The 19,203-nt window shown below is 35.0% G+C and overlaps 1 protein-coding gene and 1 long non-coding RNA gene across 29 annotated transcripts in view; one reads left to right on the top strand and one right to left on the bottom strand.

The window, feature by feature from the left end:
* The window catches only part of PHC3 (polyhomeotic homolog 3), an 84,257-nt gene that overhangs the window by 41,691 nt on the left and 23,363 nt on the right, over positions 1 to 19,203 (top strand). For 10 of the 28 annotated variants that reach the window (XR_015161340.1, XR_015161338.1, XR_015161342.1 and 7 more), the window contains 5 exons: positions 3,938 to 4,809; positions 5,098 to 5,145; positions 9,093 to 9,246; positions 14,127 to 14,377; positions 17,619 to 17,778. Coding sequence is in view for 12 of the 28 variants with exons in the window: in XM_086393900.1 (XP_086250026.1) it covers positions 3,938 to 4,809; positions 5,098 to 5,145; positions 9,093 to 9,246; positions 14,127 to 14,377; positions 17,619 to 17,778 (1,485 nt within the window). In the remaining 16 variants the exon portion in view is untranslated. Of the gene's footprint in view, positions 1 to 3,937; positions 4,810 to 5,076; positions 5,146 to 7,476; positions 8,384 to 9,092; positions 9,247 to 14,126; positions 14,378 to 17,618; positions 17,779 to 19,203 lie in introns of those variants that run through there. The other 18 variants (XR_015161352.1, XR_015161351.1, XR_015161344.1 and 15 more) reach the window with 7 other exon arrangements.
* LOC147379513 (uncharacterized) lies at positions 9,911 to 13,025 on the bottom strand. Its single transcript, XR_015161412.1, has 2 exons — positions 12,740 to 13,025; positions 9,911 to 10,518 (listed from the first exon to the last, which is right to left on the bottom strand). It is a non-coding gene; the product is annotated as an uncharacterized LOC147379513 (long non-coding RNA).

Here is a 19,203-nt window from a genome sequence, read left to right as displayed (position 1 = left end):
CTGTGACTATAGTCTCCATTGTATTTCAGGAATATGGTAAATCTTAATTATAACTTAAAAAATTGAAGTAAAGTGGGCCTTTGCTATTATGCTCACAAAACCTCTATTTACTTATCTGTAAAAGGACAATAGTGATATCTACTCCACAGGCATTTTGTAAGTACAAAGGAAAGTTATGTGAAAGCATCTTAAGCCCCTCAGTGGAAAGGTACTCTATAGAAAGCCAAGGTTTCATTGACTGTAATATAGAGTGTTTACCAACACATTTATAAGATGGTGACATAAAATTTTCAGTCTTAGTTTGAAATGCTAGTCTAGTTATATGAAGAAATGCTAGTCTAGTTATATGAAGATTATTATCTAATTTCCATTTTGGTTTCAACAATGCTTGGGTATTTGTTAACTTTCTAAATGCTGCTTTCTTGAGATGTTAATCAGATGTTAATTTCTTTAAAGAATCTCCAGAATTTTAAATAATAACCAAATGCAAAAAGATTGAAATAAGTTGTTAGAATTTTTTATAACGTTTTTGTCACAAATGTGGTTCAGTGTAAAAAGGCGTTACAGTCTGAGATTAAGAAAAAAATTTTGACTTTAGGTTTGTTTTAAATGTGATAATTGATACATGAATTTAATATTAAGTAGTCTTTCCAGTTTATCTTCTAGTGAACCCAGTTTCCATTATTTAGATAGGATTTTATCAGCATCTCCCTCTATGTAAACATATGCACCAATATACAGAAGAGGCATAATGATGTGGAAACCACTCAGTACTTGATTTTGCTAATTCTTATATATATGTGTGTGTGTGTGTGTGTTTATATATATATATATATATATACACTTTTTTTCCTGTTATGAGTGACTCCCTTGTGGAAAAAACTACTGTTATTACTTACAGATTCAGTTCAGTTCAGTTCAGTTCAGTCGCTCAGTCATGTCCGACTCTTTGTGACCCCATGAATCGCAGCACGCCAGGCCTCCCTGTCCATCACCAACTCCCGGAGTTCACTCAGACTCATGTCCATCGAGTCAGTGATGCCCTCCAGCCATCTCATCCTCTGTCATCCCCTTCTCCTCCTGCCCCCAATCCCTCCCAGCATCAGAGTCTTTTCCAATGAGTCAACTCTTCCCGTGAGGTGACCAAAATACTGGAGTTTCAGCTTTAGCATCATTCCTTCCAAAGAAATCCCAGGGCTGATCTCCTTCAGAATGGACTGGTTGGATCTCCTTGCTGTTCAAGGGACTCTCAAGAGTCTTCTCCAACACCACAGTTCAAAAGCATCAATTCTTTGGTGCTCAGCTTTCTTCACAGTCCAACTCTCACATCCATACATGACCACAGGAAAAACCATAGCCTTGACTAGACAAACCTTTGTTGGCAAAGTAATGTCTCTGCTTTTGAATATGCTATCTAGGTTGGTCATAACTTTCCTTCCAAGGAGTAAGTGTCTTTTAATTTCATGGCTGCAATCACCATCTGCAGTGATTTTGGAGCCAAAAAAAAAATAAAGTCTGACACTGTTTCCACTGTTTCCCCATCTATTTCCCATGAAGTGATGGGACCAGATGCCATGATCTTCATTTTCTGAATGTTGAGTTTTTTTGTTTTTTTTTTTAATTCATACTATGACTTTTATTAATATCTTTCTGGGTGCTAGATATTTTTGTATTCTTTTTTTTATTTTTAAACTTTACATAATTGTTTTAGTTTTGCCAAATATCAAAGTGTTGAGTTTTAAGCCAACTTTTTCACTCTCCTCTTTCACCTTCATCAAGAGGCTTTTTAGTTCCTCTTCACTTTCTGCCATAAGGGTGGTGTCATCTGCATATCTGAGGTTATTGGTATTTCTGGCAATCTTAATTCCAGCTTGTGTTTCTTCCAGTCCAGCGGTTCTCATGATGTACTCTGTATAGAAGTTAAATAGGCAGAGTGACAGTATACAGCCTTGACGTACTCCTTTTCCTATTTGGAACCAGTCTGTTGTTCCATGTCCCGTTCTAACTGTTGCTTCCTGACCTGCATATAGGTTTCTTAAGAGGCAGGTCAGGTGGTCTGGTATTCCCATCTCTTTCAGAATTTTCCACAGTTTATTGTGATCCACACAGTCAAAGGCTTTGGCATAGTCAATAAAGCAGAAATAGATGTTTTTCTGGAACTGTCTTGCCTTTTCGATGATCCAGCGGATGTTGGCAATTGGATCTCTGGTCCTCTGCCTTTTCTAAAACCAGCTTGAACATCTGAAAGTTCACTGTTTACATATTGCTGAAGCCTGGCTTGGAGAATTTTGAGCATGACTTTACTAGTGTGTGAGATGAGTGCAATAGTGCGGTAGTTTGAGCATTCTTTGGCATTGCCTTTCTTTGGGATGGGAATGAAAACTGACCTTTTCCAGTCCTGTGGCCACTGCTGAGTTTTCCAAATTTGCTGGCATATTGAGTGCAGCACTTTCACAGCATCATCTTTCAGGATTTGAAATAGCTCTACTGGAATTCCATCAGCTCCACTAGGTTTGTTCGTAGTGATGCTATCTAAGGCCCACTTGACTTCACGTTCCAGGATGTCTGGCTCTAGGTCAGTGATCACACCATCGTGGTTATCTTGGTCATGAAGATCTTTTTTGTACAGTTCTTCTGTGTATTCTTGCCACCTCTTCTTAATATCTTCTGCTAGGTCCATACAATTTCTGTCCTTTATCGAGCCCATCTTTGCATGAAATGTTCCCTTGGTATCTCTAATTTTCTTGAAGAGATCTCTAGTCTTTCCCATTCTGTTGTTTTCCCCTGTTTCTTTGCATTGATCGCTGAGGAAGGCTTTCTTATCTCTTCTTGCTATTCTTTGGAATTCTGCATTTAGATGCTTATATCTTTCCTTTTCTCCTTTGCTTTTCACTTCTCTTCTTTTCACAGCTATTTGTAAGGCCTCCCCAGACTGCCATTTTGCTTTTTTGCATTTCTTTTCCATGGGGATGGTCTTGATCCCTGTCTCCTGTACAATGTCATGAACCTCAGTCTGTAGTTCATCAGGCACTCTATTGGATCTAGTCCCTTAAATCTATCTCTCACTTCCACTGTATAATCATAAGGGATTTGATTTAGGTCATACCTGAATGGTCTAGTGATATTCCCTACTTTCTTCAATTTCAGTCTGAATTTGGCAATAAGGAGTTCATGATCTGAGCCACAGTCAGCTCCTGGTCTTGTTTTTGTGTACTGTACAGATTACTGTAGGGTTTTGTGAGTGTGGGTAAGAAGAGAAGTAAACCAAGATCCTTTATCTAGACAGCATGACTGACGGTATTATTTTTTCTGCAAGCAAAACTAGTGCTCTCCTAGATTTGGAATGGCCTCTGAAATTTCGTTTCACCATGGTTAAAAATCATTTAATCATGTTGTAGGAGTTACACACGTGTTTTGCTTAACTGAATTAACTTTTTATACAAAAATTTTCCTGGATCAAATAGTACCAACTGTTTATCTTGGTTTAAATTTGGGAATTTATTTTGAAAGCTTTTTAAATAATTGACTGTTAGCTAGAAGAATGTTTAGACATGGATTAAAAAGGATACAATCTTTATTTTATGATATAAAGATATTATACTTGTTATGCTCTTCTTGCCAAAGAATGATTCAAGTGGATACACTTTGTTAAAAGTTATTGGAAATATTTGATGACCTTTAAAATTTAATGAAATCATGTGTAAATTCAGATTTATATCAGTTGTTTTAGGCAGTTTTCTTCTGGAACTTATCACAGTGTCGTTTATTTTTTGAAATTATGTAGTTTTTCAAGGAAAAGTTGTCATTACATTTTCAAATCATTCTTATTAGGAAGACTCATTATAGATTTTTGATGTGCAAACTTTCCTCCTTTAAATTTATTTTAAAATTTAATGTTTTTGAAATAAAGACTAATTGTCATTTTTTTCTCTTTTAGCATCATATCCTCCAATTCAGCCTCATCCTCTAATAAAACATCAGCAGATTCCTCTTCATTCACCACCTCCCAAAGTTTCCCATCATCAGCTGATACTACAACAGCAGCAACAACAAATTCAGCCAATCACACTTCAAAGTCCAACTCAAGACCCACCGCCCTCCCAGCACTGTATACCACTCCAAAACCATGGCCTGCCTCCAGCTCCCAGTAGTGCCCAGTCACAGCATTGTTCACCAATTCAAAGTCATCCCCCTCCTCTAGCAATGTCTCCTAGCCAGTCACAGTCAGCACAGCAGTCTGTAGTGGTGTCTCCTCCTCCACCTCATTCACCAAGTCAGTCTCCTACTATAATTATTCATCCACAAGCACTTATTCAGCCACACCCTCTTGTGTCATCAGCTCTCCAGCCAGGGTCAAACTTGCAGCAGTCCACTGCTAATCAGGTGCAACCTACAACACAGCTGAATCTTTCATCCCACCTTCCACTTCCAGCTTCCCCTGTTGTACACATTGGTCCAGTTCAGCAGTCCACCTTGGTGTCCCCAGGTCAGCAGATTGTGTCTCCAACATCACACCAGCAGTATTCAACCCTGCAGTCCTCTCCAATCCCAATTGCAACCCCTCCACAGATGTCGACATCACCTCCAGCTCAGATTCCACCACTGCCCCTGCAGTCTATGCAGTCTTTACAAGTGCAGCCTGAAATTCTATCCCAGGGTCAGGTTTTGGTGCAGAATGCTTTGGTGTCTGAAGAGGAGCTTCCAGCTGCAGAAGCTTTGGTCCAGTTGCCATTTCAGACTCTTCCTCCTCCACAGACTGTTGCGGTAAACCTACAAGTACAACCACCAGCACCCGTTGATCCACCAGTGGTAAGCCCTTGGAAGCTCTTTGACTTTCTTGCTGAACTGAAAGTAAACAGTTTTCTCCCACGTTGTGTTTTATCATTTAGATATAAATGCCTATGAATTTAAAAAGCTTGAAATTTCCATCTGTCAGTGTCTGACATACATGCTGTATGGGCCAAAAAAAATGCCATTTGTTGTAGTATGGTTGCATGCTTGATAATTTGTGATGGTTATTAAAGTCCCTCGTTAATTTTATTACTATTTAAACAAATCCATCTGCTATCTTTACAGAGTTGATTTTTTTTCCCCAAGGGAATGCATTTGAACCAGTGTCATCTGCACAAAGTTTTTTCTCTTAAGGTGATTATCCTTCATAGATCCCTTTGTTGGCTTGTATGTTCTTAAACGTATGGTTTATCTAGCTAACCTTTTTGGTTGTATGCATTCTGCAGTTATAGGCCGTTACGGGGCTTTTGCATCAAGGTGGAGGTATGCTTGTATGATGTAATTTTTTGGTAAATTTATATTTTATAATTAAAATTTTGTAAAAAGTTATTCTAGGAAAGAATCCAACTTTGCAAATATTAACCGTAGTCCATCTTTTAGAATTGTAACTTCTGACTTTTAAATTTCTACTAAAGGAAAACATATACTTGAAATATTTCTCATTTAAAAAGCTAAGAAGGATGAGTTGAATACTGAGAATAAAAAAATTCATTGAGAGGAGTAAAAGTTTTGAATAACTGAGACTGTGGTGAAATTTATCAAAATAAACCTCTAAAAATGGCACATATTGCCTAGAAAGCAATTATTCTGTAAAATTATTCTGTAAAAACATTTGTCTTTTAAACATTCTATAAAGGACTTTTATAAAATAATTTATAATAAAATTGAAATAAGGTCTCTAAATGTTAGAATGATCAAATTTATAACTGAGGAAAACAATATTCCCAAAGGAGATTTATATCAAACCTCACTGAAGAGATCTTATCACTTAAATACAAATAACCATTAGCTCAGAAAGGAGAAGAGTTTCAAAGTTTGTTCCTTAATGGAAAACATTTTGATTCTCGGGATACAAATTTATAGAGTCTTCATTCTTGTCATTCTGACCGATAAGCATGAAGAGGTTGAATTCCACTTTTATTCAGAACAGAACTTGGCAAAGGTAACAGTGGGCATCTAGAAATAAGTTTGCATTTCAATATTTTCTTTTAATGGATTTTGAAGAGTTTACAATGGATAATGTAACATAAAAACACAGTCTTTCAGCTGTAAAGTACCTTCAAAGAAATCAAATTTGAATTTATGTTCTCAATTTCTAGTTCAGTGGATTGGCTTTTAACAAGTAAAAAATAAAGTTCCCCTCTATGCCTTTTATTTTTCTAATTATTTTTGTTAGGGCAAATCTTGGAGGACTATTGGGGATAGAAATATCAAAAACAGAACACTTGCATTAAATTAAAGCTAAAAATCTAAGATCTTGTTATTTTCTGCCCTCTATTAATTTTGTGTTTTTTTCCCTTAAAATTTATGTTACCTAATTTTTGGAATTTTTTTCATGAGAAGAGTAGTTTTCTTTGCTATCACTGGTATGGTTATATTTGCTATATATGTTTCCATGTTACTTTTCTTTTACTTTTGAGTTACCATAGCCTGTTTATTACCTTGCTGTATTTTTCTTTTATTACCTTTATTAAGTCTATTTTTTTACCATCAGATTTCTTCATGAATTACTCATTCCTTCACAGTTTCCAGGTTGTTTCAAATGTTTAAAGGTAGAGAGATGTTTACTTGTAAAGAGAAATAATAGGTATTTACTTCTAAATAATAGATGTGAAACTTTCAAACATAAGTGTGAATTTTCAAAATAAAATCAGTATTTTTAAAAAGATTTTTCATTGATATTTGGGTATGATAAATAGGATATGATGAGTGTAGATAATTTAGAACTAATAAATGTTTTCCACAGTTTATTTAGGGAAGGGAGACAGATGAGGCTGATGTACTTTGAGGTAAGTTTGGCAGCCATTGTTAGTTATAGAATAGTTATGAACTAAAGAGAAATTGTAATGTACAGTTTCCAAATGATCTTGTGAGCAAAACCTTCACTTTTTTGCTTTATTCAGTCTTTTAGTTATTGTACTTACGTTTTTTTATGTTGATGGTGCCAGGTGTCTGACAGGTCTGTTTTTGCCTACTTCTTTTATTCTTTATTTTGGCTTCACGTGGGAGATGTAGAATAAAGTATGTATAGTTAGGTTTACTTGTAAAGAATGAAAAGTATTTTACAGGATTGTTTGACGGATTATTTCAGAATATGCTATCTGTATTTGCCTCTTTTAATCCTTTAAAACTCTTTTCCTATTTTTTTTAAAATCAGAATTCTATGCATGATCTCCATGATCTTTGATTCCTTAAAAGCTATTGTAGCTGTTTGAAAACTTGTGACAGCATTAATATTAAAAAGTTTTCAGCACTTAAGGAAAAGATGCCCTGTGTAAGAAGAGTAATTATCTAATAAAGGAATGCTGCATAGATACAACTGAACTAGTGTAGTTGATAAAACTGTTACTTGTGTAATTACCTATGCATCAACATCCCCACCACTCTGCCAAATTAAGGTAATGACCACTGCAGCAGATGCCCCTCACTAGAAGTTTTTTTTTTTGTTTTTACTTTAACCCCCAGGACTTTTTTTTGGATGACTTTGCTTATATTGGACATTATCATCATTTAAGAAAATTTATCATGAACAGATAATAGCAGCTGTCATTCTTGCACTGTACAATAACCAACGACCGCTTTCACTACCGAGGATCCAAACACGAGGCAAGGACTCTCTCTTGGTGAAACAGGTTTTCAGATGCAGGGTTGAGAGCAAATAACTTTTTTAAAATGTTGCCTACTTAGTAGCTGATTCAGATCACAACTCTGAATATTATATTTATATAAAATTAGCAGTAACAATAGGAATTAAAAAATTTTAAAACAAAAGGGAAGTTTTTTTTCTCTTAATAGAGTCGAAAAATTAGGAGTTTTTTTGTTTGTTTTGGTTTTTAAATTCTGTTGCTGTTGTTAGATATGCCTTTGTAGTCCTTTTTCTCACACATGGTTTATGCTGGTTTCAGAAATCTTGATCATTTTTAATTTTAAATCATCAAACTTTTTCAGTAGTTTGATTAAAAATATATTAGATACCAATATTGTTAATTTTTTTGTGAATGTTACTGAAACTTTTTTATTTTGACATTAGAAATATTAATCACTTTGGGTAAGTTAACTCACTTTTATAAACGTAAGTAATAAGCTTTGTACATAAAAGAAGGGGGGTAAATTGCTTTGTGGCTTTGTTTTTAGTAACCTGTCTTTCAAAAACAATGGTTCAATAAAAATGAGGACAAATTAAAATACCCATGTCAGTCTGTACAAAATTCAGCCTTAATTTTAATAAAAATCAATAGTAGGTTCCATATTTTTTAATTATAAAGTTCCTTCTCAGAGTGCTTTTGAGTCTGTTTTCCTCAAATATTATCTTTACCATTGGATAACAGGGCAGTTAGAAATGTAAAAACTTGCTGCTGTAAGTATGGAAAAATTAAAGAACTACAGGTAATACGTCAAATAGTTTAGGATGGGGTGTGTGTGTGTGTGTGTGTGATTCCAGGGACAGATATTTTCTGTTTACTTGATAATTAGCTTATAAAAATTTATTAGATTCTTGAGTAGATTAGAAGATTGAAAATGTAATTACATATAATTTTGTAGGTTCTCAGGCATTACTTTTCAAAATTTGCTCTTTAATTTACATAAATTGAGTAAAGAACTTGGGATATAGTCATTTAGGCAGTACATTTCTTTATATAATATGTGTCATTCTGGAGATTCACCTAACATGCTTTGAAAAATATTAGTATCTGTTTTGATTTATGATAATTGAAAGTTAATAGAAACTTTAGTAAACTCCCCAAATAGTTATTTGAGTGTATAAATTCAAAACATTTTAAAAAATTAACAAAATTTAAAGTAATTCCTGATTCAACTATCACCTTTTGGGAAAACCTTAGTGATTTATAACTTAGGTACTGATCCACAACTTGCTTCCAGTGAAATATCATCAGGTATTATGAATCGTCAAGTATTATGAAAAACTTCATTTGAATGATTTTAAAGCTTCTCTTTCAATCGGTCAAATAGTCATTTTGTCTTTTACATTTTAAAACACTTAGAATTTATTTTGTTAATTAGGAACACCTTATTAAATGCATCTTACAAACATTTTTAGGCAGTGTGGTTTGTCGTCGTAGGTGTATCAAGTAGAAGATGTCTGTGAGGAAGAAATGCCAGAAGAGTCAGAAGACTGTGTCCGGATGGATAGAACTCCGCCGCCACCCACGCTGTCTCCAGCAGCTATAACTGTGGGGAGAGGAGAAGATTTGACTTCTGAACATCCCTTGTTAGGTGAGGAGGTGCCTAAAATTGGGGGAAATTTCTGTTAGGCAAATGTTAGTAATGGGAAGAGTTCATTTTTTTTCCACTGGAGATGATTTTAAACTAATTTGTTATATAATAAATTGCAGCAAAACATAGATTAGAATTCAAGAGTTTTTTTTGATGAGAAACAATTAGAGCAATTGATGAGGAACTGCCCAAATCAAAAACACATTTCAGTCTTTGAAGTTTTAGTAGTTTGTACAGATGTGTTTCATATGCTCATTCAGATTTATTTGTCAAGCTATTTCTAGCATAAAAATTGGAACAAAGCAAAATTCTATTAGAAAATTTCAATTACACTGTCCAAAAATCACAAAACATTTGAAGTCATGTCTGACATTCCTCATAATTGCTTGTGATTCAGATTGAGTAAATGCTTTTAAAAGTGTTGCTTCCTGGACAGTACTTAAATTAAGCCACACTAATTCTTACTAGAGACATGGATTAAAAAATTCCTAACACCTTCAAATTCTTATTCACTACTTTAGAACTACTTATAAGTTCAAGTTAATCCTCTCTTTTCTCTGCACATTATCAAAGTGACTGTGAATCCTAGGTACTTCACTAAAACATTATGATGTATAGCCCAGTATCCAAGTCCTAAAAAAGATGTGTTCTGGGTTGGGTGTTGTTTTTTTTTTTTTAATTTTGAATATTTTATTTAGATCAGGGCATGGCAAATGATAGCTCATGCTTCAGATCTTTCTGCTACATGTTTTGGTATGGCCCATGAGCCAAGGATAGTTCTAAAATTTTTAAATGTTTGGAAAAAAAATCAAAGGAAGAGTTAATTCATGTCATGTGAAGATTATATGAAATTCAAATTTCATAGTCCATAAATAAAGTTCTATGCAACATAACCACGTTCGTTTGTTCAGATATTATCTATGGCTACCTTTATACTACTACAGCAAAGAGGGGTCATTGCAGAGATCATATGTCTTTTATAAAAATGTTTACTGACCCCTCACCCAGATAATGCTAATCTTGATTTGGGCTTTGTTTTAAGTATGCTGTCCTATTGAATATCTCATTGCCTTCATGATCACGTTTAGTTGAGAGGAACCAATGTTATCAGGCATGGAAACAAACTATAATGGGGCGTTGACAGCCTCTCCTCCTTCAGTGTGCCACATCTCTAACCCTTGCTTCTTTCTAGGTTTTATTTCTTACTGCCAGTGTGAGTCTCCAGAAAGCAAGGAGCTAGAACACCAATTTTACTCCAACTTTTTCTCCTTCCTGAAAAATAGAAAACATTTAGTCAATAAAATTATGAAAAATATTTAAGACAAATTCAATATCATTGCCTTTGCTTATTCAAAATAATACCTCAAAAGATAGAGATCTAAGAAAACTTAGCTATAGTACTAAATCTTTGTAGTTTTTGTACACTGAAAATGGATTCATGTTGCTGCAGATATCTTGGGAGTTTTGATTTAAAGGCAGAAATATATATTTAATTGGATACTAACCCTGCATTGTGACTGTGATTTAATTGCCTAATAAGCATTACTAATGGTACTCAAGAAAATTTAAATACTTTTGAAGTATTGAACCTCGACAATATCTTCACATTATTTCCTTAGAAATATAATCTGAGATCCTGGCAGGCATATTCCTCTGGCTAAATTGTTTCAGTAAACTATAAATTTTTGAATAGTCCTTTAATTTTCTTCATGCTTAACTACTTTTCTGTAGTATGTGAGAGGGAAAAGCAAGTATAGGTTGCTCATCAAATCATATAATAAACTAACCTATAAAAATAGAGGGACTTGTTTCCACCAGGATTGAGTCTTCATAAGTCTGTAAGAATTCTTAAAGCACCCATTAAAGGACTTCCCTGGTGGCACAGTGGATAAGAATCCACCTGCCAATGTAGGAGACACGGGTTCCATCCTTAATCCAGGAAGATTCCACGTACGGTGGAGCAGCTGAGCCTGTGCACCACAGCTGCCGAGGCTGGGCTCGAGAGACTGTGAGCCACAACTAATGAAGCCCTCGCACCTAGAGCCTGTGCTTCGCAATGAGAGAAGCCACCGCAATGAAAACTTGCACTTATCACAACTAGAGAAGGCCACGCAAAGCAGCAAAGACCCAGTGCAGCCAAAAATAAGTAAATAAAATGAAAAGCATCTATAAAAAAGGAGAACAAACTCATTGGTTTCCCTAGGAAGTGAAACTACAAATAGGCAGAGTAACTTGTGGCAAAGTCTTTATCAGTTAACTTGGGGTTTCTCGATTCACAGTTGTCTTAAATCTAGAGAGGATAATAATTGTGTTTGTTTTACTGTGTTGTGTTTTTTATTTTAACAGCTGATTATGAACTGGCATGTAAAAGCTATTACATTCTTCATAAAGTCAGTAACTCATAAATTTTCAACAAAACTTAGGTCTATTTGTATGTATGATCCAAAAATCAGAACATATATACCAAGCAGTATTTTCTGAATAAACAACATTATACTTAATGCAGTACCTATAAATCTGTAAGGGGACATTAAATTTTTCTTATTTTTCAACTCCATAGATTTGTATTTCCCTTCCAACAGAAAAGTTGCTTTTCAATTCCTGTTCAGAATTATCTTTTATCCCTTTTTCTCTAGGAGATTATGTGAAAATTAGGTATATGGGATAGGATTTTTATGGAGTTTCTCAGTCCTGTAATACATGTGTATAATTGTGTATTTGTTCCTGGAAATAAGTAAATCAGTATTTCCTGCTGACTTTTAGTTTTTAATGAGGGATTGTGTGACTTTAAATAGGTTTTCTAGTACAATTTATCTTGGTGGATTATTTGGTGGAACAAGGTTAATTTATGGATATAATATTGCTGTGATAAGTAAGCTATATAGTAATATTAATTACATCAAAGTTCTAGGTGTGAACCATTAGCTTTTCCTTATCTGACACTACCAGTTATCACTGCACTGTTTCATTAGTGGAAATCTTTATCTATTTATCTTCGGCTGTGCTGGTTCTTCATTGCTGCATATGGGCTTCCTCTAGAGTTGTGGCGAGTCGGGGCTACTTTTTGTTGTGTTACAAGGACCTCTTGTTGCAGAGCATTGACTAAGATGCTCAGGCTCAGTAGTGTGGTGCACAGGCTTAGTTGCCCTGCAGCATGTGGGGTCTTTCTGGGCCAGGGATCAAACCTGTGTCCCCAGCAGTGGCAGGTGGATTCTTAACCATTGGACCACCAAAGAAGTCTCTGAAATTCTTCTTCGATAGGGATTTTTCTTTCTTCTGTACCTAACTGGGCTATGTTTGACCATCTTTGATAGTGATATCAATTCTTTTCATACTGATGGTGGAGAGGAGTTACCATAGGAGTTAAAAGCATTGTCTCTGTTAGTAACCCAGCTCCACTACTTACTAGCTGTATGTCTTTAGGCAAGTTAATCTTTGTCTCTTTTTTTTTTTTTTACCACATCTATAAAATGGAGATAGTAACAGTACTTACCCATAGGCTTGGAGAAGGAAATGGCAACCCACTCCAGTGTTCTTGCCTAGAGAATCCCGGGGACAGAGGAGCCTGGTGGGCTGCTGTCCATGGAGTTGCACAGAGTTAGACACAACTGAAGTGACTTAGCATGCATGCATGCATTGGAGAAGGAAATGGTAGCCCACTCCAGTGTTCTTGCCTGGAGAATCCCAGGGACAGAGAAGCCCGGTGGCCTGCTGTCTGTGGGGTCGCGCAGAGTCGGACGCGACTGAAGTGACTTAGCAGCAGCAGCAGCACCCATAGGCTAGTTAGGATTAAATTGTGTTACAATGTGTAAGACATTTATACATATAAGTGCTGGCACATAAGTGCTCAGTAAGTAGTGGTATTATCTTTACCATATGCCCCTTTTTTTGTTGTTGTTACTTCTCTCAGCTATCTTGTACTCACTGGTATTCCTGGCTATCACCTGGTTCCATCTCTCCACTTTGGTATAGCTTAGTAAAGGTTCAGTGCTAACAAATGGGTAGGTAAAGTCTCTGTTATAGGCTGTTATTGTGGTCCCCAGAGCTTGCCTGGGAAAAATCAAAGTGAACTAGCCCAACATTTTTCAATTGCCTGGTACTACAGTGTTCCTACAAACTGACATGTACAATGTCATTGAAGATTTGTTAAAAATAGCAACAGCAAAGAACATTTGTGCATGGTTGTGGATTACTTGAAATAAAGGTAATGCCCTGTATAATTCATTATAATTTCTACTTATTCTATCGATTTCATGATCTTTTTTTCTTAAGCATATTCTCCCCTCCCTAGTACCATTTGGAATATATGAATAGAAACATAGGAAATTTAATAACTGTAGCTTAAAAATAAAAATAATTGTTCTTAAGTTGACATTCTAAAACATTTTCATGTCTTTTGGGACAGTTTTTTTTAACCAAAGTTGGAATGCTAACTTTGAACAAGTTGCTGCCTTGCACTGTAAATGGGGATAGTAGTAAATATCTCATAAGGTTATTGTGGAGATTCCCAGGTCGTGCTACTGGTAAGGAACCCACCTGCCAATGCAGGAGACACAAGAGGTACAGGTTGGATCCCTGGCTTGGGAAGATCCCCTGGAGGAGGAAATGGCAACCCACTCTGGTATTCTTAGCTGAAGAATCCCATGGACAGAGAAGCCTGGTGGGCTACAGTCCATAGGGTCTCAAAGAGTCAGATACTATTGAAGTGACTTTGCATGAATTGTGGAGAGATGAGGTAATAAATATAAGGGTCTCAGAATTTTGTTTTAAAACATAAGACGTTAACTGTTACTGTTATTAATGTTCTCCAGTTTTCTTTCATATTTGCCTGGGCAGAATGGTACAGATTTAAAAAGTGACTTTTTTTTTTTTTTCCCCAGAGCAAGTAGAATTACCTGCAGTGGCATCAGTCAGTGCTTCAGTAATTAAATCTCCTTCAGATCCTTCACATGTTTCTGTTCCTCCACCTCCGCTCTTACTTCCAGCTGCTACCACAAGAAGTAATAGTACATCTATGCCCAGTAGTGTACCTAGTGTTGAAAACAAACCTCCACAGGCTATTGTTAAGCCACAGATCTTGACCCATGTTATTGAAGGTTTTGTGATTCAGGAGGGATTGGAGCCATTTCCTGTAAGTAGCAAGCAAATTTGCATTTTCAAAATTATTCACGTAGCATAATTTTAAAATGTATGATCTATTGGTCTCTAATGTATTTTCTCTAATAAAAAACTTACTTCAAAAGTTATTAATCTCCCTGGAGAGGGAAATGGCAGTCCACTCCAGTATTCTTGCCTGGGAAATCCCATGGACAGAGGAGCCTGGAGGACCACAGACCATGGGATCAAAAAAAAAAAAAAAAATTAGACAATTTCTTTCTGCCTATCCTTTATATATTTCCATATATATCTATAGTTCTAGAATTTTATGCTAGCTATTTAGATGTATAAGATGGAAGCAAACAGTTTCAGGGTATAAGGATGTTAGTTTTATAATTTTTAGAGAAGGCAATTAAATGTTCACTCTGAAGGAAACTTTCACTTTTTCCCCTTTAAGGGGATCGAAATGACACCAGAACTGTATTATTTTCTTTTATAAAGGTGTTTCTTGTATAATGTGATACTTGAGAACTTTAACTTGGATACAGAAAATAGTAACTTCCCAATGATCTTATACATCTGAAGTTATCCAGTTGATGGTTTTTAATTAGCAAATAGATTTTCTCATTATTTTTTAAATCTCAGGCTTCAATCAGATTTTAAAAATGCTTCAAAATGTACACATCAGAATTGAGATGCTGTATCCTATCACTAAAAGTAATTTGATTTGAGACTAGTTATACATTATAGCTATGTTAGCTACATTACATGTTGTGTCTAGAAATGAACATTTTTCCTTAGGAAATATACCAAGACAAGTGGCCAAAATCAAAGCCCCAAACAAAGACACGAGAAAACAAAATTATGTATTTTGAAGCCCATTGAAGCATCTGATTTTTCAAATTCACAGGTAGGGCATTATGATGGCACAGTGATAGTTGACTGTAGCCAGTTGCCCTTGTTTGCAGTTTACTGTGTGTAGGATCTAAGAACCTCTGATATAGTGAGTGGAGAAACAGTCTTTTCTCCCTGGTCTCAGAGATTGGATCCTGGCTCTGCCATATACTGAATGTGTAACCTTTGTCAGGCCACTCAACCTTTTTGAAATTCATTTGCTCATACAGCAAATGGAGATGATACTTTGCTCTTAGGGTTATTGTGAAGACTAAATGTGTGTAACTGTTCTATGTAATATGTATTGTTTTTTCACTGAAAATTTGGAAAATGTACAGAGCAAATAGTAATACCACAAAATGTATTTTAATATATATTTTCATATGATCAGGACTATAATTGTATATACAGTTCAGATTTTTTTTTTTTAATTAAAAAAATTTGTTTTGACCACACCTTTCTTCTTACCTCTTGTGAGATCTTAGTTCCCCAACCAGAGATTGAACTTGGGTCCTTGGCATTGAAAGTGCAGGATCCTAACCACTGGACCGCCAGGGAATTCCTTACAGACCAGCTTCTTTTGCTTAGTATAGCTTGAACATTTATTTTCTCATTTGATTAATAGTACCTTGGAAACATTTTGAAAGGTTACCTAGTATTTCACTTTCTGGACAGTCATAATTTATATAATCTTTCAATTACAGTTACCCTCCCCCCCGCCCCCCAGTATCCACAGGTTTCACACTGGGGATCAACCCAATTGTAGATCAAGAATCTAGGGGGGGAAAAGAAATCTAGAAAATTCCAAATAGTAAAACTTGAATTAATCATGCACAGGCAGCTATTTACTTCATATTTACATTGTTTTCAGAATTATCAGTAATCTAGAAATGATTTAAAGGGCTTCCCTGGTGACTCAAATGGTAAAGAATTTGCCTGCAATGCAGGGGACTTGGGTTCAATCCCTGGGTTGGGAAGATCCCTTGGAGAAGGAAATGGCAACCCATTCCAGTATTCCTGCTGATTTAAACCGTATGGCAGAATGTGCATAGGTTATATGCAAATAATGCTCCATTTTTACATAAGGGACTTGAGCATCTGTGTTTTTTGTACCCTGTGGAGTCCTGGCATCAATCCCCTGCAGACACCAAGGGACATCTATACCGTTGGACATTTAGGTTTCCATTTTTTTTTTTTTTTTTTGCTGTTCAAAGGAATATCCTTATATGTAAATTATCCACATTTGAAATATTATTTCTTTGGCATAAATTCCCAGAAGTATAGGTGTTAGATCACATTACATATGTATTCATAAGACTCTTGATATATATTGGCAAATCATTTTCTGCAAGAGTATTTAAATTCATATACCCTAAGTGTATACTCTTATCAGCACTCAATAGTGGTTTTTTCATCAATAATTTCCACTAATTTTATTTGAGACATAATTACATATACAAACTGAAATAAACACAATTTAAAAGGTTATGGGTTGAGAATTCCCTGGTGATCCAGTGGCTAGGACTTGGTGCTTTCACTGCAGGGGCTGGGTTTGATCCCTGCAAGTGAGGCCAAAAAAAAAGTTTATGGGTGATTATTCTCCAGGGTAACATGTAAAAGGTTCCAGTAAGCTGCTGTTCACTATGTATGGAAAATGTTGGAGACTTGACCAGCATTCTCAAATAGAATCAAAGATTCTGTTTTTTAAGATTAGCTGAGGGTTCACTAGTAAATTGGTATATACTTTTGGTGTAGATTATTTTTGCTGAAAGCATTTCTAAAGTAAGTAGTTTTCATGACTTAAATTGGTGTACTGAACATAAGCGACTCTATTTTTGTTGATTTTGATGTTAATATTTGAGGAATTTTCCATTTCTATTTGTGATTAGGTTACTTAACTAGGAGTCAGGAGACTTGAGTTCTAGTCCTGTTTCTGCTATTACAAAGAAATCACCTGCACACTTTGAATATTAGTTCCCTTATCTTTAAAATACAGTAATGATGTGTCCTGAGGAAAGAATCTTATAAATAAAAAGTTTTGTGCATGAAAAATCAATCTTAAAGGTTGTTGCAGAAAAAGGTAAAGGTACTTATAATCACAATTTGTTACTGATTTTTTTTTTAAAGGTTTTTTTAGCTTACCCACCTAAACATAGACCCTTGGTTCCATTTGACTGAGACTTTGGTCATACTGCTCATGAGTTGTAATATAAAGTGTTCAGGCAACCTGAACATAACCTTTTCTCAAGAAATAAATGAATGGATCTGATCAGTTGTACAAGTAAATTATCACAGATCCTTTTGATTTCAAGAGACTTTTAAACTAAATTATTTCTGAAGGTCTTTAAAAAGATCATTTCATTTTGTTCTGTCTTTTAAAGGTGAGTCGTTCATCTTTGCTGATTGAACAGCCTGTGAAAAGAAGGCCTGTTTTGGATAATCAGGTGATAAATTCTGTGTGTGTTCAGCCAGAGCTACAGAATAATGCAAAGCATGCAGATAATTCATCTGACACAGAGATGGAAGACATGATTGCTGAAGGTTTGTGGATTTTTCTTTAAGATACTCTTTAACTTTGGCATTTATTGCTTGAATCAGAACATGGGTTTTTATCATACACAGATTTTTCCCTTGGAAGTATTTACTTTTATTCTCATATAATGCATTATTTGACTAAAATAATGGGAACTCGAACCAGACTCTAAATGGCCATGTAATTAAAATAACAAGATTGGTGTTAATTTTTATAATACCATTTTGACCTTTGAAGGGATCTGAGTGGGAAAATTTCCGTTACATATGAAAGCAGTTCAAAATTTTAGGATCAAAACAACCAATTTTCTTCTTTAAACAGACTTTAGTAAATGACTATTTCACTGAGCTTGTTTAAAAATTCAGAGCTTCCTGGTTGTTTGGTTTTAGATTTTATGTGTTCTTATGTATTCTTTGATGTCAGGTGGGTATTAACAGTTGTGTGAAGTCTTAATTCTTATGTATTCTTGATATCAGGTGGGTATTAACAGTTTTGTTAAGTCTTCAATCAAAAGATGATTAAATTTGTTCAAGGAGAAAAATACCACTAAATCTTCTCAGTGTCAAAGAATCTTTTTTTTTAATAGGCCTTGTTCTACCAGTGAATATTTCATTAAAGTTAAAGTGGTATGCAAAATGACTTCAGGAAAACAAACACAAATGCAAAAATGATGTTTTTTATTGATTCTAATCATGGCTTTGCAGTAGGTGCTGTTCAATTAAATAGCGTGTAGTATGGTCGGGGCTCTACAATTGTGAATTAATTAACATCTGTGTCTAAGTAATTATCCTCAATATATTAGTGTATTTCATCTAAATTTATTCACTTTGTAAATGTTTACTGAATATATACTGTGTGCCTGTACTTCGCTAAATTAAGTAAAATAGCATGCTGGTAAGCAAAATAGACATTGACTTGGCTCACAGTAATCCTAATTAAGAGGAAGGCATCTCTGTCATTATTGGTAACATATGGACTGTTGCAATGTATTTATCACTGTTGTACTTGTTATTTGAATAGCAAAGAACTGATAGAAGTATAAAATTTTTTATTGCTAACTTATGTTGAGTTCAGTCTGATTTTTTTATTTAAAAGAATGTTAAATGTGAAAAATTTCAAACATAAAATTAGAAATGTAAAATGAATCTCAGCTCACCCAGACTCAATATTATTACCCAGTTTTAAACATTATTTTGCGAAGTTAGCTTCATGCAACCCTTTGTTTTTTTCCTCCTACATTTCCCCTTCTCTTTTTCTCTATTGCTTTTTCTCTTTCCCTTTTTTTCCTTTCTTCCTCTGTTTAAAACCAAATCATAGTTCTTGTTGTATTTTACTAGTACATACTTCAGTGTGCATCTATAAAATGTACATTTTAATGCTGTGTCACCCAAAACAATATTAATAATAATTCTTTGTCATCTAGTACCTGGTTC

The sequence above is a fragment of the Bos grunniens genome, chromosome 1 (assembly GCF_055505025.1).
Source record: "Bos grunniens cultivar Pamir isolate PY7600 chromosome 1, Bosgru_T2T1.0, whole genome shotgun sequence".
Classification (NCBI taxonomy): Eukaryota; Metazoa; Chordata; class Mammalia; order Artiodactyla; family Bovidae; genus Bos; species Bos grunniens.
Note: the sequence above shows the minus strand (reverse complement) of the source record. Positions and strands in the feature narration are given on the sequence as shown.